At 40.6% G+C, this 24,324-nt stretch overlaps 1 protein-coding gene across 1 annotated transcript in view; it reads left to right on the top strand.

Annotated features, from left to right (window-relative positions):
• LOC135220808 (1-phosphatidylinositol 4,5-bisphosphate phosphodiesterase gamma-1-like) overlaps nucleotides 1-24,324 on the top strand; it is a 511,068-nt gene that overhangs the window by 432,239 nt on the left and 54,505 nt on the right. The window contains exon 24 of the mRNA XM_064258319.1: nucleotides 6,071-6,188. Within this exon, the coding sequence (XP_064114389.1) occupies nucleotides 6,071-6,188 (118 nt within the window). The remainder of the gene's footprint in view (nucleotides 1-6,070; nucleotides 6,189-24,324) is intronic.

Raw genomic sequence — 24,324 nt, 5'->3', positions numbered from 1 at the left:
TGAATGCTAGTCATGAGTGCTCTACCTATTGGTAAGTCTGCAAATTCAAAGTTCATTTTTAAGTGTCAGTAGTTTTCCTGGCTTGACACTTGGTAGGGTTCCAGCTGCCTTTGTAATTATATGAATGTATGTCTATACAGGTCGCCCTTGTGGTATGGGAGTAAGAACACTACCACTGTAGGTCCTTTGTGTCGTAAAAGGTGACTAAAAGGACAGCTGGTATCTTGCAGAATTACTTTTTAGTAAAAGGCTATACCCACTCTCAGTAACTGTGGAAACTGCTGCCTTGCAGTCTTACTTTTTGGTAAAAGGCTAGGCCCACTGCCAATAACTGGAAACTGCTGCCTTGCATGTCGACTTTTTAGTCGAAGGTGTGGCCCACTACCAGTAATAACTGGTTGATGACAGCAAGGGCATTCTGTCTTAAAAACCCTTTGCCAAACAGTAAGCCATGCCTGATGTTTTAAGGAATACGAGTGTGGCTAGGGCGTGTCCTGTAAGCAACGTGTCAGAATCCCCCTACTGGTGTGATATGGGCCAAGGGTACCGCAAGGTTCACGATTGCAGCCAGAGATGTTAGTGAAAATATGGAAGATAAGAGCAGGTACATGGATCATTGGTACTCTTAACAAGAAGACTGAAAGCGCCTCAGTGGCGTGGTCGATATGGTTCTTGGCCTGACACCTCGGTGGTCGCGAGTTCGATTCCCGAACATTCCACTGAGGTGTTAGAGACATGCATTTCTGGTGATAGAATTACACTCTCGACGTTATTTGGAAGTCACGTAAAGCCGTTGGTCCAGTTGCTGAATAACCGCTGGTTCCATGCAACATAAAAACACCATACAAATAAACAAAACAAGAAGACTGAGGGAGATAGTAGATGTGATAGAGAGGAGGATAGATTTTTTGTTTGTGCAAAAGACTAGATGGGAAGGGAGTGGAACTAGAGAGATAGGAAATGGGTATAAGCTCTATCACAGCGGGTCACGCGAGGGAAGAAATGGATTTGGAATGATAGTAAGTAACAGCTGAAAGGAAAAAGTGGTGAAGTAAAGAGTAAATGATAGCACTCCTTAGATGGGGTGCCAAGAGCAAAAGAAAGAATTATTTAGATAAGAGTTTAAGGCTGCCATTGGAACAGTGAAAAAGGAGGAGAGACTAATAATAGGAGCTGATATGAATGGCAGGGTGGGAAAGAGAAGAGGTGGGTATGAAGAGGTACACAGAGGCCATGGGTTTGGAATTAGAAATGAAGATGGGGATTATATATTGGAGATGGATCAGAGTTTTGTATTGGCATGTATGAACACATAGTTTCAAAAGTTGGACAAGCACTTGATAACCTATGAAAGTGGAGGCGTGCAAAGCCAAATAGATCACATCCTGGTTAGAGGAAGTAACAAAAGCAATGTGATGAACTGCAAAGTAATTTTTGGAGAAGTGTGTGTAAAACAACATAGGTTGCTGGTGATTGATTTTAAAATGAGAGTAGGAAACCCAAGAAGAGAAAGAAGAGGTCTAGAATTAAGATTTGGGACTGTAAAGGAGAAAAGGGGGAGCAATTAGGAAGCCTGTGAGAAAGATATGGCTGGAAATGGGGAACATAGAATTTGGACAGGGTAACAGAGTGGAAAATATCTTGGTAGACATGAGAGAAATGTGTAGGGGGGAAGCAGAGGAACTGGTGGGAAGAACCAACAGATAAGGAGTGTCGAGAGGAAAAAGTGGTGGTGGAATGGAGAGGTGCAAGAATTTATTAAAATAAACTCAAAAGCACTTAAGGACAAGAAAGTAAGACATGGCCAGGGTGCATAGGAACAGTATAGAGAAGAGGAAAGAGATGCAAGAGGGAGGGTAGGTATGGCTGTTGGAAGTGCAACAGAGCAGTTGAAAGAAAGACTAGAACAAGAGAAGCAGAAAAGGATATCTATAAGATATAAAACTTGAGGAATAGGCAGAGACAGAATTTGGATAACTTGGGTGTCATCAAGGATAGAGATGGAAATATATTGCATAGGGATGAAGACATTAAGAAGAGATGGAGAGAGTATTTTGAACAACTTTTAAATACTGAAAATGAGAGAGAGGAGATGGGGGAAGCACAGAGGGTAGAGGGACCAGTGATGGAGATACAGGATACAGAAGTGAAGAGAGTACCGAGTAAAATGATGAATGGTAAAGCACCAGCTCCATCAGAGTTCCAAATTGAAATGATCAAATTACTAGGCACAGAGGGAGAGAAATGGATGCTGGATTTACTAAAAGCTATAATATACGGGAAGAGGAAGTAATGTCAGGGACTGGGGAGAGAGTCTGATTGTATATACTTTATACAAGCAAAAGGGAGATATCATGGTTGTGGTAACTACAGGGGAATAAACTAACAGAGCATGGCTTGAAAGTTTTTTAAAGGATACTGTGGGGATTCATGAAAGGCAGAGGGATGGTGGATGCCATCTTCATAGTAAGACAGCTATAGGAAGATAGGCTAGAGGGAACCATGAGCTCTTTCGTGCATTTATAGATCTAGAGAAAGCATACGATAGAATCCCAAGAGAAGTGATGTTCAGGAGTTGGGGAAACTGAAAATTTGGAATTTAGTTTTGGATTACACCAGGGGTCAGCATTAAGCCCATTTCTGTGCTGGTCATGGATGTGTAAATGAGGAAGACCTACAGAGAGGGGTTGGAGAGTGGCCGGAGTTTTTAAGAGAGAGTTGGCTTAAAAGTGAATGTGAATAAAACAGAGGTTTTGGTGAGCAGTAGGGAAGCTGGAGACCAAATAGTAATACAAGAAAGAAGAGGCTCAATTATAAAACAAGTGGAAAAGTTTAAATACCTGGGACCTACTTTAAGCCAAGAGGGAGGATGTGAGGTTGAAGTTGACAGTAGGATAAAGGCTGCAAGTGGGAAGTGGAGAGAGGTAGCTTTAGTAGTATGTGATAAGAAAATGCCCATCAAGCTAAAAGTCAAGATCTATAGCACAGTGATAAGACCAGTGTTAATGCATGGATCTGAAACAAGGGCTTCAAGAAGAAAAGAGGAAGCAAAGCTTGAGAGAACAAAGATGAGAATGCTGAGGTGGATTATGGGACTATTGCTGTCTGAGAGACTGGGAAATGACGAAATGAGAAGAAGGGCAGGCTTAGTAAAAATTGCAAAAGTGATGTGTCAAAATTGAGATGGTATGGGCATGTGTTGAGGCTGGATGACGAGGAGGGAGTGAAGAAGGCATGGTAGGAACCTGTTAGAAGAAGAAGATCGAGGGGGAGACAGAGAATCAGATGATGAGATAAAGTGAAGGAAGATATGGAGAGAAGAGGTTTGGTGGAGGAGGATGCCTTTGATAGAAGGCAGTGGAGAAGGTGCATCAAGCAACCGACCCCTTAATGGAAGATTAATGGTGGGAAAGAAGAAGAATGTATGTGTATACATGTATGCGCTGCTTAACATCCATTTGTATTTACAACCATTGTCTCAGAAATTCACTGATATTAGGCTTGTGAAAGTCCTGATTGGCTAATAGCTTTCCAGTAATTTTTTAACCAGTGACAGCAGAATTTAAGCTGACACAGCAGAAGTATGCCTACTAGTGCTGTTAAATTGTATTGCATAACATATACTAAAGTCATCTCCCAATTACTTATTAGATAAGGCAATTTTATGGGTATTCAACCTTAACTCATACTCCCCATACCTTGTGAATACCACACTTTAAATGGGTACATTGATGCAAAAGGGAATTAGCTAGAGTTTTTAACCATACATAATTCCTTTATTCCACATTTTAGTTTACAGCGAGTATTAATTTTTTTTACATAAAATGCACACGAATACAAAACTACTTCAAATGGTACAATAAAAATTCATTTTAAACCATATGGTGCCTTTTATAGAAACTTACTCTGAAATTGTACAAATTTACTTTGGTCAAATTATTGACAGTTTAAAGTAGTAAATTTACTAAAGGTAGGTTTATTTGTTTTGCATGATAAATAAATTTATTTACTTATTTCAAATACATAATATTAATGCAAACACAGCAAATTATCAATTCATTAAAGAAAATATAGTGAATTAATAAGATTTTAGCTAAATAAATGTTTTCCCTCTTCTTTTTCCCAGTGTCCTCGGTCGAGGGGGGAGGGTGTGCTGCAGGATATATCAAATATCTTGACATTAATACCGACAAGAGTATAGAGTAATTTCTTATTTGTGGTCACATATATGATGTTGCCCATTCAGTGCTCTCTCTCTCTCTCTCTCTCCAAAGGTGATAGATAGAAAGGGAGAGTAGTTGATAGAAAGATATACATAATATATACTGTATTATTGCAAGCAACTTCAGAAAAGGGTGTATGAGGAGCAAGAAGTACATCAGCTGCTGTTGTATGTGGGTTTTGTAGGCTCATGTATGATCTTGGCACTTGAATGACTGGTTTGTATAGGACGTTCCATTGTAGGGGGTACTTGTTCATCAAGGTTGATATGGCTGAGGGCTTACCCTTTTGGAGAAATGGAAATTATCACCATGTGATCACTGGCTGCTTTGGTGTCACATACCTTAAAATGACTTTGCTGCCATCATCACAGTGGTGGTTCACCTTCTTGTCATCTCTCATCTTGAAGGATTTACCTCTGTAAGGTATAAGTGAGCTGCACTGTTGGTTCTCAGAGAGGATTAAAACGTAAAATATGATGGAGAATTAAAACTAGAGAAACAGTCAGAATAGAAGATGATCTGGATGTTGCCAAGGAGTATTAACATGTTTTTGTTAATAAAGGGATACTAAGAAGGGCATGCACTTTTTCTCTTTCTCTCTTTCTTTCTACAGTTACGTGTCCAGGACAATGAAATTGATCATTAAGGGTGGTTGTGATTTGAAATTTGAGAAGAAACTTTTATAGAAGAAAAACTTTTATAGAAAAATTATTTTAATAACCAAGGAGCTGTGCTTTTGACAAACACTACAGGCTCATAAGTGTATTAATGAGTACTTAAATGATCACAACACAAGTGCTCAGGAGCTTGTGCTGGGGCTTGAGTGATTGTGGATTATTTTTTTCCTGTTTCTACTTAATTTCTGTTCATTAGATAATCTTACTTTTAAACTTTAATTGTCTCTCTTCTGTGCCCTTTCAACTTATTAAACACAATTATGATAGCATAATCATAATACAAGACTGCCTTTTTAGGTCATATATATTTTGTAGATAGATACCTTCAAGTTAACTTAGAAATCCTGTGTGGAAGAACTGTTAGTAGCACAATTTCTTCAACATTCAAGAGTTTGGGAAAAACTCTCTATCACGAGAGTATATATAATGTTCTAAAGGGTCCACAATAATACAAAGTGTAAAAAGTCCGTGTATAATTTTGAAGACTACAGAAAGCTTTCGAACCCTTCCCTGCTTTCTGTAAAGTCTTCAAAATTATACACGGACTTTTTACACTTTGTATTATTGTGGACCCTTTAGAACATTCAAGAGTTTTTTGTACTATAGGGTTTGTGTTACTTATCACATTTTGTTACTAATCAGCGAGTCAGGCTCCAAACCATCTGATAAATTGAGGCACCTAGTCTAATCTTGTAGTGATTGGTGCCTGTACCTTCCAAGGTACTCTGGTGTCTTCATACCAACAAAGATGTATACTCTTCTTCATTCATCCTGGATACGTATTTAAGTTTGCTCATATTTATTGTAATATGACATTAAATTTTCATATTTGTTATTATATAAAAGTATTTGAAAAATTAAAGTAAAGAAACTGAAGTTGAAAAGAAACACTGATGCAGTTGAGGAAGTATTTTGAAAATACTATAGAATGAAAAGTATATGAATATGAAATGAAGTTCACATGAAAGAAGAACTAGTAGTGAATGTCACTTTTCAAGGGCTTGGTAACCCTTATATAAAAATGGAAAGCAAAAATCTCCAGGACTAATAGGAATACATAACAGGTGCTTTGCAAAAAGTAGTGAAGAAACCAGTCTTTTTTTTAAACTTACTTGTAGCATATGCTTCATTACCTTTTTTTGCTAATTATTGTATATTCTCAATTTGCAGATATTAGGGGCAAGACACTTGACTAAATCTGGAAGAGGGTACATATCTCCGTTAGTGGAAGTAGAAATTATTGGAAGTGACTATGATTGTGCTCCAAAGTATACCACCAAATCTATTCGTAAGTATTTTTGGTATCTGGAGTCTCATTGAATTTTTTTTTTTTTTAGGTAACATGAAGATTTTTGAGAATTAACAACTTGTAGATTTGAAGTACATAAAACTTCATAGATTTTTAATTTAACCTTGTGAGAATTTGTTGTGGTTAGGAAGTTAAAATTTATCTTTGATGGAATATGCACCCTTCACTGGCTGAGCAAAAATGCTTCACAATAATTTTCTTGATTACTCAGTGTTAGGTTATGCTTTGTGTTACTTGAATGAATTTGATGCCATTTTAAAGCTAGAAAGTTCATCTTTATGTGGATATGTTGATAAATACCCTAAAGTAAAAAAAAGAACATTTATATCATGAGTAAAAGTTAGCTGGAATGGGAAAATTTGTTACTTTTGTTTGAAAATTAACAATAGAGTGATGAAATGAGGGATCCAATATTTTTTTCCAATAACGATAAATCCATCATAAGTTTTCTTTCCAATAACATGAAATCCATTACTGTTTGAGCCATGTATAACACCATAAACCACATTTGAAAAATTGAGAGCTACAGCTGAGCAGTGAGCAGTATGTTTTAAGTAAATTTTAAAACAAATTGTTCATAAATTGGGACACCTTCAAAACAATAGGCCTCCATTTATGAAATACAGATTTTGTCATAGTTACACTTTTTTTTTAAATTTCTGCAAATGTATTATTATATCATTTGATGACAACATCAGAATCTCTGTTGAAAAATGGATGAAATGTACAAAGTGAACCCCCCATATTCGCAAAATTTTTTCTGGGACACACCTCCATTATTCGTGGGAAATTCCCATATTCACAGTATTTTTCTATGAGAAATATCCACACATGCCTAGTTGCACTGTTTGTGATAAAACTATTAAAAAAACCAGGTATAAACATTTTTAGGGGGTTTTCTTGAGTATTACCTAACAAAATAGGCAGTTTTAAGCGTTTTTATGGGGGTTTCAACTATTCACAGACTCTAGCTATTTGCAGGGGTCTGGTATGCATCCCTGCGAATACAGGGGGAACAGAATCTCAAAGGTAACAGCAGGAGTTATTTAAGACTTGAGAAAAAAGGATGAAGAACTATTTCCCCTTACTAATTTAGCCTAGCCTATCTAGTTTAAACTTATCTGTAGTTGAGTTCTTAGCCTAGCTTAGCTAGTATGAACCTACCTTTACCCTCTTTACCTAGCCTAAGTGGTTGAGTTTTTAGCCTGGCAAGCGGGTTTGCGGTGGTGGAGGATGCTCCTCAGCATCCTAGGGGCAGTCTAGAAGTGTACTATACCTTCCCTCTGTTCTGCCTTATCCGTCATGTCCTGAACAGAGTGATGGTTCCTGAAATCTCAGGATGACCCTGTTAACACCTTTGTGGTTCCAAGTGGAGTGGTTCCTGGATCTTCTGTCAGTAGTTCTGAGAAAATTCCCCTTTGGCACAACCTTCTCTGCCAACCTCATGTGGAGAGTTACCACCTGTTGGTAGGGTCCCTGTCTCTTCAAGCTGGAAACTATCCAGTATCTCTTACAAGCGAGAAGCTTTTCTCGTAGAACAGTGACTCAGATGTCCAGCTGCCTTGGGAGATCTTCGTCAGCCATGTACCAGGCAAGTTCAGTGGATCCTGGAAGGCCGGGACTCGTGCGCTGACACGCCCACAACTTCTTGGAGGAGTCTATAGTAGCACACACACGCACACACGCCAAAAAGCAGGAAGGAATCGTGAGCAATCCAAAAAACTGGCTTGGGAGGAGGATAGCAAAAGCGACCATCTGCTCTCCAAGGCAGTTGAAGAAAGACTAAATGTGTCACGGGGTTCATGCGTGATCAGTGACCACCCTCTACCTCATATACATTCTTTGATTGCTTTTAACCAGTTAGCTGGCACCAAAAGATTGATCCTGTTGTTAAGACAGAAGGTTTATTAGCTATGTAAAATACAAATTGATTAAAAATTTGACCTGTTTGGTAGCCAGTGCATAAGAACTGGTATGGTAGATTTTGGGCCCAACAGTGCAAATGACAGTGAATCCAGGAAGCCTATAAAGATTATGTTCATGTTAGGGAAGAGCATTACCTGATGGCAGGTCAGAGATGTAATAAAAACCTTTTCAGATCAGGGAAGTGTTTACACAATTCATATGGCTGGAAAGTGAAGTGAAGCACACTTGTGACTTTTAGTCAAAGTTCTCCAGAGTCAACCTTTGCGGAACGGGTAGAATTTTCTAAGCATGCTGTAGGTTTGGTTTGGGTAAAGTGAGACGTATCATAAATTTCTTGTTTTGTCCTTACGTGACATAACCAGAATTTTCTCAGCCTACCAAAGATTGGAAGGCTTTGAAAAAAGTAATGAGCATTGCTGATAACCCAACTAAGTAATTGATATGGAGTCAAATTGCCAAAATTTAGAATCAAATTATATAGAATAGTAAACTAAAATCTTATGTAAATCATCAAATTCAAAATTACAAGTGGTCTAGTATTTACTGCAAAAGCTGGCTATTAACCCTCTTACGCCGATTGGACGTATTAAACGTCGAGATAAATTGTCTCCTGGGTGCCGATTGGACGTATTAAACGTTGACATAAAGTTTTTTAAAAATTCGCGGAAAAATACTTATAGGGCTACCAGGTGAAAACTTTTGAATCACGCGCCTTGGGGGTTGCTGGGAGCTCACGGATCAAGGCGTTATTTTGTTTACAATCGTTATGCAGGCGCGCAAGCGGGAATTTCTTTCTTATCGCACTAAAAAGTATTAGTGACACATCTCGGAAATTATTTCGTCATTTTGACATAATTTTTGCACCATTTTAAATTAGCCGTTACATGGAGTATTATATATGAAAATGTGTGCAATTTCATGTAGAATACAACAAAAAATACTCATGATTGTAGCTTTTATCGGTTTTGAAATATTTCATATACAGGTACTATCCTACTTACAACCAAGTTTGGTTCCGACCCACTGGTTGTAAGTCGGAATGGATGTAAGTCGAACCTTAGAAAGTGGCCAACATACTGGGTAGGGTATACTATCAAACCTTTGCTATATAAGTGCCTACTTAGTACTGTAATGTAATGTACAATCATTATTTCAATCTTTTTACCATAATGTACTTCTACTAATACATTTTAATCATTTATGTAATAGTAGTATATATTACGTACAATCAGGCATTGAGTTACAATGGGGTTAGGTTCTTGCATGCGACACGAGCTGAGCCCAGAAAAGGGATTTTGACGTAAGGAAAAATCTATTTCTGGGCGATTGGCTCGTTGTCGCCAGCGAAATCCCGCCCTACCCGTCCCATCGCTCAAGATTGTCTGCTAACTTCAGGATGCCACCAGAGGCGCAGCAGTCGGCAGCATGGGATGGAGTAGTAGTAGTTGCTGCCCACTCTGTGGGTCGGCTCTCCTCTTGTGGGGATTTTGTAGTGGGAGATTTCTATTGGCAAGCGGCTCGTGGTAGTGGTCTCACTCGCCATAGTGTTCATACCGACACCCTCTTGGAGGGTGAGCGAGTCAGTTGTACTGACCTTTTTCTTTATTTATTTATTCTCTGGTATGTGTTAGTACATTTACCCTAGAAATAATAGATTAAAGGATATTTCGCTGGCGACACGAGCCAATCGCCCAGAAATAGATTTTTTCCTTACGTCAAAATCCCTTTTTTAAGCAAGCTAGGTTCATATCCTCGGCGAAGGTCGACAATGTTACGTATATAGCGGCCTTGAGAGAGGCTAGATACGTAAACAGAAATGATTGAGGGATTTCAAGAGGGAATTGCTTTAACTTACCGTAAACTGATAGTTATTAATGAATACTTTAGAGGGAAGGTCGCCAGAAAACTCAGCTCGTTACTTAACAGCTATTTATTTACAAAAAGGCCCGTGCTGGCCTGGAGAAAAGTTAAATGATATTGGCCCCCACGTTGGGGCTTATAGTCTCATTCAATTCAAGCTGATTTTCATTCACTTGGGGTAATGCACACTTGCGGCAGAGACGGCACGTGACTCATGGAATCTGGAAAAGAATCCCAGATTAAACGAGATAAAAGAAAAATGACTTCTTGCTTTGATTAATTAATTCTCTAATACTGGGGAGAAGGAACTTTTTAAGGTTTCACTGAAGTATGCAATGACTCCATTGGTCTGGGACGATCACACAAGGGGAAGCATGCGGCCATGAGGCAGTGAGAGGGAACAAAGGGATGAATTCCTTTTGTTGCTGGAAATTGAATTGGGAGAATGAGGATCAAAATTATAATAGGTGATAAGGGACTGGCAATATGTTGTTTCACAAGACGTACCTGGATGTCGTGTTCAGTGGCTCTTTGGAGAAAAGCATGGCCCCCTTTGTCTGAGGCCTGGGTCATCGGCGCGCCACTCACACCCTGGGTAGGCCTAACAGGAAGGCAGGTAATTTGACCTCTGTCCGAGATCACGTCTCGCAGCCGACTGAGACAGAATTCAGTTGGGTTGCTTGGGGGTTGGAGGTCAGCTTAACCCCCCACGATCAAGGCAAATCCTGGAAAACAAGCATACAGCCAGCAGAGGGGTCACAGGAAAGAGAGCTTAAGGTATAGGTCTAAGAAGTACCAATCTGCCTACACCCTTCCCTTTTGAGATACGTCCCTACAGCTGATAAAAGACTCTTTTCCCCCAACTGGGGAACTTCCTATCTCTAGCTGGCGGGTTTTGGGTTTCCCGCGGTTACTAAAAATCAGCTGATATTCTAAAGAAATGGCTGCCGTTTTCCAAATCCAAATTATTTAGTTAATTGCGGGGTAGACGAACGATCTATAAACGTCACAATATATATAAAAATTTCTACATTCGGTCAACTTTAACTCGTCCGAAATGGTCAAAATCTGATATTCTAATCTAAAAATCTTACAATATCGTAATATTCAATCATTTTTCTTCATTTTGAAACAAATTAGAAGTCTCTAGAGCAATGTTTAGATTTACGGTGAATTTTTGAAAAAAACATTTTGTCCGCGCGTTACATATTCGTGCATCATTTTGTGATAATATTTTTCCGGTGTTGCTTTTATCGTTTTACAACGTATTATATTTCAAAATGATTGCAATTTAGTGTAAAATACAAAAAAAAAGTAACTCGTTAGCTTTAACCGTTTTCCGCACAGCGCGATTTGAATACAATTATGTATGAATTTATTTTTTTTGCTACCATATATCACATTATTTACATATGATAATAATATTTTTTTCCATTTCTGATGGTTGCATACTAAACTTCAGGCAATGACAAAAAAAGGAGCCAAAAATGAACTCTTAATCTTGAAAACTAAGCACGCTGTGATTTTTTGAAAAAATTATTTTTTCCGCTTCCGCCCTCACTCCAAACGCGCCCCGGCATACGGGAGAGGTTTTGATTTTTAGGGCTTCAGCGTAAGAGGGTTAAGTACATATATACTTACAAACTAATATGCTACTTGAAATAAACAAACACAGTGCTTTTCCCAACTAAATGCAAATACAACAAAATACAATATCTTTCTTTCATACAATATGCATTTTCACCTCATGTAAATGAGAGAAAAATATACAAACTACGTTACAACTTGTGGCAAAGAATAATCTGACTTGTCAAAGTTTCAACATACTCTCCCGCAAGAAAACGTCATATCTTCATTATATACAGTAGTTCTGTTCTTATCAATGCCTTCCTGGATTTGCAGCTATTTAAGATGTCTTTCTGCTGGGGCTCTGCTTCACTGAATACAGGCACTCATTGGTTATTGGTGGGGGTTCCGTTCTTGGCTGGGTGTTGATAACCAAAAACTGCCATTAAGCAAAACCCAGCGATTTATGGCTCTTATGGCGCCAATAACCAGTTAATGGCGACTATTAGGTATGTTATGGTGCCATAAGGTGCCAATAACTGGAAATTGGTGTGTTTTGGCACCATAAATTGCTGATTTTATGGCGCAAGACAAGAACTGGATCGCCATTAACAAAGTCTGCCGATAACTGAGGACGTATTAGTTTGTATCCTCTTTCGTAGGATCAATTTTTTCTATCTTCTGCCACAGCTCCAAAAGGTATAACTTAATGACAGGTTATGAGCCATTCTTAAAGTAACCACTCTTGGGACCTTGTCTCACCCCATATGTAACTCGACCACTTGACCCAACTTCCACTTACTCCTTGGCACCTCATCATGAATGAGGACTACCTCCCCTAAGCTGGGCCAAGAGCTATGCATCATTCCTACTTAATGGGTCTCTCTTATCAAGGTTAAACACTCCCTCTCCCATCTTTTCTATAGGTTGTCGCACAACCTGAACACATACAGGAATCTTTTCTTGGTAAACTCTCTCTATCCATACGTAGGGTCACCATAGATCTCTTCCCAAATTACTGCTTTTCTTGGGAGGACTTGAGCTTTCTTCCAAGAATCAAATGACTAGAGGTTAAAATTTCCAACTGATTCAACTCCCTGGGCATGTAACTTATTTGTCTATCATTAATGATCCCTTCCAGCTCCACCAATACACAGCTCAGCTCTTCAAAACTGAGTAATACCTGGTCTGATCTTTTTTTGGCATGACTTATCAGCTTTTCCCACATAGTACCAAACCATGGTGCTCTTGCTGTGTAAATAGGATTATATAGGCCTTCTTAGGGCTCTGTCCATTTCTCTTAACCCATAATGCATCGGTGTAGTCCATGCCTGTGATATTACAAAGTTGTTTACATTGCACCTTGAACTCAGGAAATGGAGGTATACCACATTCGGCCTATATGGCCTCTCCTGCATTCTCCTACAAATAACATGGTGGTATAGTATACTCTTAGTCAGTTGTCTGATCTGTGGGATCCAGAACTCCTGCCTGACCCTCGCCACAGTTGCATTTACACCCTTATGAGAGTTAGCTTCATGATTTTCTTTAATAATTAACTGAGCGGCATAGCAACTCTTCGGCAGTAGTACTGGATATTTAGCAGCTTCAGGTAACTGCACATTCTTGTCTACCCTTACACCTTATTACCCATTGTTCAGGTAAAGATTCAACTGGTGTACAAGAGCTAGTATTGGTTTTATTACCTGCACACAGACAAGACCTCCTCTGGAATTAAAGTTTATTTCCTGTACTCTATTTTGCACAAACACAGGGAGAACACTTTTTGATACTAGCCAGCATAAGGCGAATTTACTGTCTGACCAAACGAACAGTTTGACAAACTCGTCCTTCTCGAAAGATTCTTTAATAAATTTGGCCATTCTTGCTGCCAGCAACAATGCCATCAACTCAATTTTGGAACAGTCAATACTTTAATGGGCGCTACTCCTGCTATCACCATCATTATATGAGAGTTTTCGTTCTTAACTCTACATGCTACACAACCATGTGCTGACTCACTGCCATTGCAGAATATGTGTAAGGAGTCCCCCCTCTCCTAGGCTAGTATTCCTAGGAAAGAAATATCAAGACATTTCTCTTAAGTCTTCGAACACTCAACCTGTTATGTCTGTAATGGGTTTGGGAATTGATCATCCCAGTCCAATTATTGCTTACACAAATTTGGCAAGCACATTCTTGCTCTTATAGTAATAGGTAGAAGTTCGTACTCCCAATGGATTATAAATATATGCAACTGTTCTTAACACTTCTCTCTTAGTCTGACTGAACTTGTTTATTTTAGTACGATGTAATGTCAAGGCATCTTTCTCTTTGTCCCAATTCAGACCTAAGACCTTATGAGTTGCTAGTTCTCTGGTGCTAATAGTACAGGCAAGCAAAATTTTTTAAAAACTGTAGTAGAACTTAGAGTAGGTCAGCTATTATATATGATCCTGTCCACAAAACATTCGTTTAAGCTTAACCCATTTTTCCCGTCTGACCGAACAATCAAATAATAGGTTGTTGCTGTCCTTTTTAACGCCATGATGTGCCAAGAAATGACATCTTCATCAGTTTTAGAATATTCCACTCTGATCTTATCCTCCTGTTTCTTCAGGATTTTCTAATCGTGTTCTAGATAGAAGCATCCCTGGTCATTTGCCGACTCAGTTAATGGCAATCCAGTTTTATGGGGCTTGTCTAGCACCATAAAATTGGAAATTTTTGGTGCCATGGTGCACTGAGCTCTTGTTATTGCCACCGATAGTAAGAGTTATGGCGCCAATACATACCTTACAGAGGTGCCATTAACCAGTTATCGGTGCCATTATTGCCATAAATCGCCGAGTCTTGATTAATGGCAATTTCTGTTTATCATGAAGCCCGTCTGAACTGAAATCCCACCGATTAATGGGAACTGCCTGTACTGAGTGTCCTTCCAAAACTTGACACACTGTTGCTTTAATCTATTCAAAGCTAACCCAAAGTTGGAGGTTAATCTACTTCTAATCCCTTTCCAAGGCAATGCCACAACATATTGTATGTCAGTTTTGGAATAGGTTACAATACTCTCGAAGTTCCCCAATACCTTTTTTTTTTTCCTGTTCTGTTATCTCACTGCAGTCAATACCTAAGTGATACAAACTCCATAAAGTTCCAAGATCTTCCCTTGGTTCTTTTAAAGTAGCCCATTCGATCATAGTTATATCATCTGTTTTCACTGCCAGTTTTAAAATAGAAACATGAGTCTCCTTGGTGGGAGGAGTACTACAGGTTCCTGTTACCACATAACCAAATATGCTTGATTGTAGTACTAAATTTTCAGAATTCCTAAATCCTGGATGTACTAGTATGTTGTACACATTGTCAACCCATATTAATAACTCTATAGCTGATTGTTTCTCTATGGGTAGATAAAAATCTTTATCAACCAATCTGATTTTCATTTTAAATAACCTTAAATTTTTCTTAATATCAAATTTCTTTGCATATTCTGGTAGCTTGTCTACCACTATACAGTCCATATGTATTAATCTACCCAGGGAGGTACAACAATGTTTACCACTTCATACTGTTTGACTAGTTTGGAAGTCAAATAACCTCTCAATATAGTCTCAACTCCTTTGCTCTTATAATGGAGTCCCTCAACAGCAGATCTCTATGAAAGATCTCTCGGCACAAGTATCCAACAACCCTCTCTTTCACACAATGCAACCTCTTTTACTTTTTAGGGTTATTAGGACTGTAGGTAAGATCGACTGCTTAGTCCTTTCATTTCCCTGTCCGATATTTGTTACCTTCTAATTTAAAACCAGATGTCAGATCCAAAGCCTCACCTTCCAATAGGCTTTTCAAATTAATAAGGGTTGACAAAGTCAGTACGTTGATGTACTGATACTGCAAACAGTTCCAAAAATGAATTCCATTCTGATACATCATCAAAATTTTTTAGGTCTAAAGGCAACTTTACACTAGCATTGACAGGCAGTATCGGTGCATGAGGTTCACTCTTTTTTGCTAGAAAATTCATAATAGAAGAGTCGAGTCTATGAATTTCAGTGCCTACCTTTAAGCTGTATTCTGCTTGAATCATAATTTGGTCAGGCTGTCTGGGATATTCTGGGATCCAATAGATCCAATATTTCACTATCCAATTGCTGGATTTTTGGCAAATATTCCTTCTAAGAGTCTTTAATGAAGAAATACTATTTATATCACCTGTACCAATAGTGGTTTCAACCTTTGCTAACCAGTTGGTTAATACCGACTTAATTACTCCCCCTGTCTCCTCTTTGAATAATTCATCCACAACAGACATCTTAGCCTATTATTTACCAACACCAAAGTATACAAATTTTAATCCTAAAAAAAGGTATAAACTGCCAGCCAATACAAATATATATGCTGCTCTAGCAAATCAATGGTAGATTACTACTGGTTATAATATATATAAGCCCTTGACTACATACATACATACACTGTGCACATGCAACGTGGGGTTTTATCCTTCCAGGCTAGGCGAACATGTGACTAATTCTAATATTGGCCACCACCATCAAACACTAACTACACAGATCACTGTTATAACAACCAATCAAGCTTCAAAATAAGTAGAGCATTTCATATCACCAGGGATTGTATAGCCTAAAGTGAAAATTGAAACTTACTAACCTAATCGTAGCCTAAGTTCTATACTACAACATTCAGGTTACTTCACTGGTTCTAAATAACATTCAGGACATTACATTGCATGTATGTAAATGATATTAACTTACTGTTAATGCGAATAACGGATTTGTTATCCTTAGCCTGAGTTCGGTGAAATTGGCATTAACACAATTTCCACTTCATTATCCTCATCCAAAGAACACCACAGGAAAAAATTCTTCCCTGTATTAGATATGCATATCTTGTAAGGGAATTTCCCGGCATGGAGACCCTGAAGACTTCTCGGAAATCACAGGGTAACATCTTGTCTAGATGGTACATTGATATTACTGTTTACGCGAGTCATTTCTCATACAACTGCAGTGTCTGGGAGTTGTAGCACAAGACTGAATTCACGGTCAAGGCTGAACAACACCAAATGTTTGACTGCTTGCCTAATCAATCAAACAACTGACGACTGATACTTAAGTGTACTACTACACGTATACAGTGGTCCCCCCGTATTCGCGGGGGATGCGTACCAGACCCCCTGTGAATAGACATAATCCGCGAATAGTTAGAACCCCTATAAAAATGCTATAAACAGCCTATTTTGTTAGTTAAAACTCTGGAAAAACCCACTAAAAATTTTTATACATGGTTGTTTCAATATTTATCACAAAAAGTGCATTTTATGAAGAAATTTATAAAAAAAAACCTCAGGAATTTGTGGATATTTCTCATAGAAAAATACAACGAATATGTGAATTTTCCGCGAATAATGCAGGGAAACATTCCTGAGAGAAATCTGGGAAAGTGTGAGTCTACGAATCTGGAGAACGCAAATATGGGGGTTCCACTGTACTTACAAACTAATACAAGAAATAAGCAAGGGCAACACTTTCCTCAACTAAATACAAATACAGTAAAACATTATCTTCCTTTCATACAATATGCATTTCCACTTCACATAAATGAGAGAAAGATATACAAACTACATTACAACTTGCAGCAGAGAACCATCTCTCGTGTCAAAGTTTTGACACATGTATACATATATACGTTACAATTATTTTATTACTATGATGTAGGCTCCATGACAACACGCTATTGGCTGGAGAAGTAGCCAATCACAAAGCTTGTAGTTTTTCATATGCGAACAAACCTTCAGTCTTAACAATAGGATAATTTTCTAGCGCCTAGCTGGATCTGGTTAAATTGCAGATGAAAAGCAAGGAATCTTCTGAGATCTGGCAACGAGTACGTATATCGAGTGAAAACTGGTCATATACCATGCACCTACGCCACCACATTTAGTCTTTTTCTTAATCACCTGGGTGAGAGTTGCAGTTGCCCTCTCTCAGCCTTTTACCTGGTTCATTGCCGGTTTTCGCTTGTGTTTCTGTGTGTGTGTGTGTGTGCTTGTACTATGGCTTCAGCTCCTTCTCGGCCTTATCAACGTATGTGTCCGGGAACTCAAGGCTTCCCGTGTTCTCGTCTCCTGGCTTCTTCAGCTAGTACATATCCACACTCCACATGCAGTAGTTGTCGAGCTAATGTTTGTACCATAACGAATCCCTGCCCAGAATGTCGTGTGTGGTCTAGAGCGCAGTTGGAGTTATTTTATAATAAGAGGGAGCATCGTAAAGTTTCTACCCTTCCTTCATGGGAAGGGTTTTCATCTCCTCAGCCCGATGCTTTGTCTTCCGCAGTCACACCCCATGATGCTAATGTTGAAGTGCCTTTGTCTCTTTCCTTTTCTTCCATCGATTCATCAGTAGAAGTATCAGGAGGTCCTCAGGCTGATTTATTGCGTAATGTCACCCCCTCTTCCTTGGAAGTTAATTTGCTTCCTGCAAGGGCGGAGGCTATTTCATCAGTTTCTTATGTTTCAGATTCATAGGCGTCCAAAATGGTGGCGCTCTGGGCGTCGCTTGGGCTATGGGGTTCACCCTCCTTGGAGGGTTTGCTGATGCATTTCATGGATGCTCGCCTCCCCCCTCAGGCTCCCCCAGCTCTCACCCCTCCTCCTGGCCTTGGATTCGATGGTGGCTGGAGCTGGGGTCAGCCATTTTGTATTGCTCTGCCAGTGACACCAGTTCAATGTGTCGTCTCTCCCTGCGACGTCAGGGCTGCTGTGCTGCCTCGCTCTTCTATGTCGTCATCATTTGGTCCCGTGATGTCATCGCTGCCATCCAGTACGGCCCAACTCCCTTCTGTGTCAGCTGCGCCCTCTCTTGCGGATCCATCTGAGGCTTTATGTCAGGCAGTTCTTAAGAGATTGGACTCTCTTTTGGAAGATAGGTTTGCTGCCATGTCAGCTAGGAAGACTGGGAGCAAGCGTGTTGCGTCGCCCCCTCCTCCTGCCAAGAGGATGTGTAAGGAATCGGTGCTGTCATCCTCTCCTTCTCCCCCATCTCCGCCACGTTGGTGTATCAAGCGTTGGAGGGTTAAGTGTAGGGTGCGTTTCAAATAGGGGTTCTAATTGACACCAACATATAAGTTTTTCTTTATTGGCTTTCCATATAAAACTTGTCTGACGGTGTATTATTACATTTGAACCAGTACCTTGATGAAAACATTGCAAAATGAATAATATGACTGCAGAAAGTTAGAATATGACATCAACATGATACAGTCACAATGAACAACTAAATCATACAAGAATTCAAGTAGTTACGTGAAAATAAACAAAGCGTCCTTACCCGGTACCTCCAGAACACACACTAGGCTAATTCAATAAACAAATTCAAATTCAATAAACAATCTCTTGAGAGAACCCTCGTACACTGGCATCCAAAATATGAATAAAATATAGAGATTTACAACTTTGAAATGTCCAAAACACTAACGTAAACTTCAATTTACGCTTCCAAACGTTGAACCCTTCTTCAGACTTCATAGGGAGAAGTTAACTTGCCGAGTGCACGAGATGAACTGAGCGCGAAAGAGAGGTGGCACCGTTCGTTACAGCAACCCCATTACACAGAAATATCGAAGAATACAAAACCAATACAAAATATCTATCGATTATTATTACAAAAATTATTTAATACAGATTAACACAAATATATTACTCATTTTATAATAGTAGGCAAATAAAATCTTTACTTCTGTTGATTCATAATTTTAAAGGTATGGAGCGCTATATTTCCTACATTAAGGACTTTGCTTTTTCTCCATCATCGAGTGAGGAGCAGCACGCCCGTGTTCCTGAGTGTTAGCGTTTCATCTCCTCTCCAATCTGCAGTGGCTGCATCGTCCTCTGCTTTGAGTCGCTAGTGTGTTGCAACCTTGTACGTTAGTGCAAATGTGGCTGATTCTTCCTCTTATTTGGCTCCAGGGCCTATCTGTCACCGTAAGGATCTCAAGGCGCCTGTGAAGAGATCAAAGGTTGTGAACATGGAAGTAGTGCGGCCAGAGTGTTCGTCTCCCCCTCCCCTTGATGCTGTCCGCGGTTCGACTCTAAGGAATTCTCGCTCTATGTCATGTGTTCAAGACGCTTCTCTGTCGCATGTACATGCATCTGCTCCACACTGACACATATATGGCCACGTATGTGAGTCATCTATTGCGAGTGTTCGTAGTAATATTCCTAGTGTTGTGGTTGGTTTGTCACAGGAGTTGGCACTTGGCTTTAGTCCAGACAGGTCGGCTGGTGCTTCGGGTTGTTTGGCAGCTGGATCTACTGTTGGTCTGCGTGAGGAAGTCGTGTTGGATCAACCTACATCTTCTCGTCATCGATCTCCGTTGCTGGAGCAGGAGTAATAGACACACAAGAGTTTTTGTCTTCCTTTACAGAAGTTGTCCATCTCATTCGCAGGTTCAACAATTTGGAGAGTAGGACACAAGCTCGTTTGTCTTTCACTCCTTCTTGCTTGGAAGCCTTGCTAGATGCTATGCAAGATCCTAAGTTGTCATTTCAGCTTCCCTTATCGGGGCATGTCCAGTCAGTCTTGCATATGGTGAACGCTTCTGTGTCAGATCGGGACGGGTCTCTTCGGTCAAGGGGTTCTTCCAAGTTGCTTCCCTCTCCACATACGAGGTATAGGAAGTACTATGCTACGAACTCTGCCTTCTTCTTGTCTCATCGTCTTAACCCGGACGCCAGACGTCTGAAGCCAGGGTTGACTTTAGAGCAGGTGAGGTCGGTGGCGCCGTCCTTGTCTCCGCATGATGCCTCTGCTTTAGAGTCTACGGCAGCCTCCACATTACAGACTGTGTCATGATTGGACTTCCGGTTACGGTCATTGCCAAGACTGCGTTTGACAGGTCCCCAGAAGGGTTGGTGAGCACTTCTTCACTTGCCAGTTTGTTGCAGTCTGGGGGCAAGGCACACCTCAGCATCAATTTGTGGACTAATCTTCTACTGATCAGAAGCGATGCGGCTTTGTCCAGGATAGCAAGATCTGTTGATCCTGAGTCCTTGTTAGTGCTAAGGAATTGGGATCTTTTAGAATCTCAGTTCCTGTTCCTTCGGACCGAGCTGGAGGACGCGATAGACCGTCGCCGGGCTGACACAAAGGACAGGTTAGTGTACCAGGCTGTGTCGAAGTCAGTGTCTAATTCTCGGAGACGTCCTGCCCCTCCTCCTCCCCCTGCCCAGCAGCAATCATGGAGATCATTGCCTGGTAGGCCATCGAGGAGTTTGGTTTCGGCAGGGTCTTCCCATTCATCCCAGCCTAGGTCAGAGGACCAATGTCCCTTTTGGCCCAGTTCTTACAGGCCAAGAAGGGGCTCTAGGGGCAGAAATAACGGGAGTGTCGAAGCGGTGCGTCTGTCTCCAGGCTTTTACATCGCATCGTCTTGGTGCCCAAGGCGTCAGGGGGATGGAGATCTGTGATCGACTTATCCACCTTGAATCTTTCATCAGGAAGATGAAGTTCAAGATGGAGACCTTGTGATCAGTGGTGGCAACTGTGAGGGAAAGCGACTTCATGCTGTCGATAAATCTAAAGGACGCATACTTCCAGATCCCTATTCATCCATCGTCCAGGAAGTTCCTTCACTTCTCTCTCTGAGACAAGGTCTATGAGTTCAAAGACCTGTGCTTCAGGTTGACCACAGCCCCTCAGGTGTTCACAAGTGTCTTCTCTCTCATCTCAACTTGGGCCCATGCTCAGGTGATCCGTTTGCTGAGGTCATTGATATGGCAGTCTCAAGAGTTTTCCTGTCGGATCAGAGGTTGGAGAGGTTGCGAGGAGTGGCATGGGACTTCCTATCGCAACCGGATCAGTAAGCTCATCATTTTGTTTTCTCTGGAGAAGCTGGTCCCTCATGGGCAGCTTAATCTTCGGTCTCTGCAATGGAGACTGGGAATTCTGGTCTCCGGCAGGGGACTGGCCCCTAATAAGGGTTTCTCTGTCCCTGGAAGTGAGAGAAAACCTTCGTTGGTGGTTGGACGACTGGAATCTCTTGAGAGGTGTTCCTCTGCATTCTCTTCCACTGGACTTCCTTCTGTTTTCAGATGGCTCCCTTGCAGGTTGGGGCACTCATTTAGGCAGCCTCATTACTTCGGGCGTTTGGAGTTTGGAGGACAGACAGCAGCATATCAAGGTAATAGAATTAAAGGCAGCCTTTTTGGACCTGAAGGAATTTTGGGAGAAAGTAGAGGGATGTTCTGTCATTCTCTTGTTGGACAACACCACGGTCGTCGCTTATGTGAACAAGCAGGTGTTTCACGTCAACTTCATGCCTTGACAGTCGAGGTTCACCTTTGGGCGGTCAGCAGTTTGGTGTAGCCCTCAGCCAGGTATATCCCAGGCAAAAGGAATGTGGTCACGGACAAGCTCAGTCGTCGAGATCAGATCCTAGGCACAGAATGATCTCTCCATCAGGCTGTGGCAGACAGGCTCTTCCAGGTTTGGGGGAGACCCATGCTGGGCCTTTTTGTGACCCGGTTCAACAGGAAACTGGAGATATTCTGTTCGATGATTCTGGATCTTCTGGTGTTAGCAGAGGACGCGTTCCAACGTCCCTGGAACAACCTGGAGGTGTATGCCTTCCCTCTGTTTTGTTTGATCCATCAAGTTGTGAACATTGATGAGTTTGCAGAGTCTCAGGATGACTTTGGTAGCCCTTTTGTGGCCTCAGGTGGAATGGTTTCCGAATCTGGCGTTGTTGTTGTCGGAGGTGCCAAGGGAGATTCCCCCCCGGTGGCATTTTCTTTGTCAGCCATACGTAGAAAGATTCCACCAGTAAGTAGAATCCCTGTCTCTTCACGATTGGAGGCTATCAAGTATCTAAGTATCTCCTCCGAGTGAGAGGCTTTTCTCAGAGGACAGCAGGACATATGTCCAGCAGTCTCAGAAAGTCTACCTCTGCTGTTTACCAAAGCAAATGGGCGATTTACTGTTATTGGTGTCGTAAACGGGGTTTTTCTCCACTCTTAACCTCTATTCAATGCATAACAAACTTTTTACCTTCCTCAGGGATGAGGAAGGTTTGTCTGTTTCCACCATTAGAGTCTACAGGATGGCCCTGAGTTTAGTGTTACGTCTTAGAGGTATCGACATCATCTCATCTTGGGAACTCTCCTTGCTAGTTAAGGGGTTTGAGCAGTCATGTTCTCCTAAAGATGTCAAGCTTCCAATGTGGGATGTTTCCTTGGTCTTGAGAAGTTTCACTAAAGCTCCTTATGAGCCTTTGCGTCGTTCATCAGACAGGAGCTTGACACTCAAAACAGCTTTCCTCCTGGCCTTGGCTTCTTCAAAGAGATTGGGGGAGCTACACGGCCTGAACTATGATGCGCAGCGCACCAGGAATTGGGGGTTGGTGTCCTTCGATTTTGTCCCAGAATTTGTGGCCAAGACCCAGAATCCCTTGGTGCAGGATGATAGGTTCACCTCCTTTTCCACCACTGGATGACTTTGTGGCCTGTGATTCACAAGAGCTTTTTGTGATGTCCTGTTAGAGCTCTGCATTGCTATCTTAAGAGAACACGACATCTTAGGCCAGGTTGTCATAGGTTTTTGTTAGCACGGGGCATACGAAGAAAGAGGTAATATGTGAAGCTATCAGACAGGCATACTCGACTCTTGATGATTCTGCTGCCACGTCTGTGCAGGCTAGAGCGCATGACATCAGGGGTATTTGTCCCTCTCTGGCTTTCAAGAAAAATTTAGCTGTTCATAGGGTTCTGAGCACTGGTACTTGGTTACACCAGTCCACATTCACCTCTTTCTATATTAAAGATGTTGCCCACAGATCTATGGACACATTTTCCCTAGGTCCTGTGGTGGCTGCCGAACATTTTGTGTAACTCATTGTTGCCCTTAACATGGCACGTTTGTATCTTACCTAAGATGATTGTGTGGAAGAGAGAATGAGTAAGTTGGCTGGTCTCTTTCTTTCTCTTGTTCCTTTCCTTCTTCCTACGGGTGGGTCAAGGAATAGACACATCATTTGCTGGACTGGTCTGATACAGGTGGGTAAGGTAGTCATACTGATAGTTTGGTTGCATGGTGTACAGATAATCAAACCTATTCTGTAGCATATACTCCACTCCCTAGCAAGTGGGAGTGAGGAGTGATAATGAACTCTGATGTATTGGTTTGTTATTGAACAGTCAAAGTTTCTCTTTAATTCCCTAATGCAATGATTCATCCCATATATCATTGTAGGTAATCCAGTCCCTAAAATTTTCAGAGATCCTAAATGCTAGTTTTGGTAAAATAAGGTCTGTTATTATGTGTTATGCTATGAAAACCAGAGTGGAAAAGTATAATTTATTTTCTCTTAACAAAAAAAGGACTTATTTTAGATCAAGGAGAGTATTATTATACAAGTGAAATCCTTCTGTATAAAAATAGTTCTTTATTAAAGAAAGGAAACAAAACTTAATCCATTTCAATAATTAACTAAAAGGAACATTGGTGCACAATATTTAAAAGAACATTACTTTCCCAAGAACTTTCATCCAGATCGTTTAAAATTAAATGTTTCAGGTTAATGTCATATCAATTTAGACAAAATATTCTGTGACCAAGTTTCAAGTTTCCAGCTCTTGAATAGGAAGCTCACCTGAATGGCAAGCTTCTACACCTGTGGGCAAGAACCAATTGATAGTTAGCAGTGGAATTAAATACTGACACACATCAAGTACAACAAAACC

The sequence above is a fragment of the Macrobrachium nipponense genome, chromosome 2, assembly GCF_015104395.2.
Source record: "Macrobrachium nipponense isolate FS-2020 chromosome 2, ASM1510439v2, whole genome shotgun sequence".
NCBI lineage: Eukaryota > Metazoa > Arthropoda > Malacostraca > Decapoda > Palaemonidae > Macrobrachium > Macrobrachium nipponense.
This window is presented reverse-complemented; position numbering and strand designations above follow the sequence as displayed.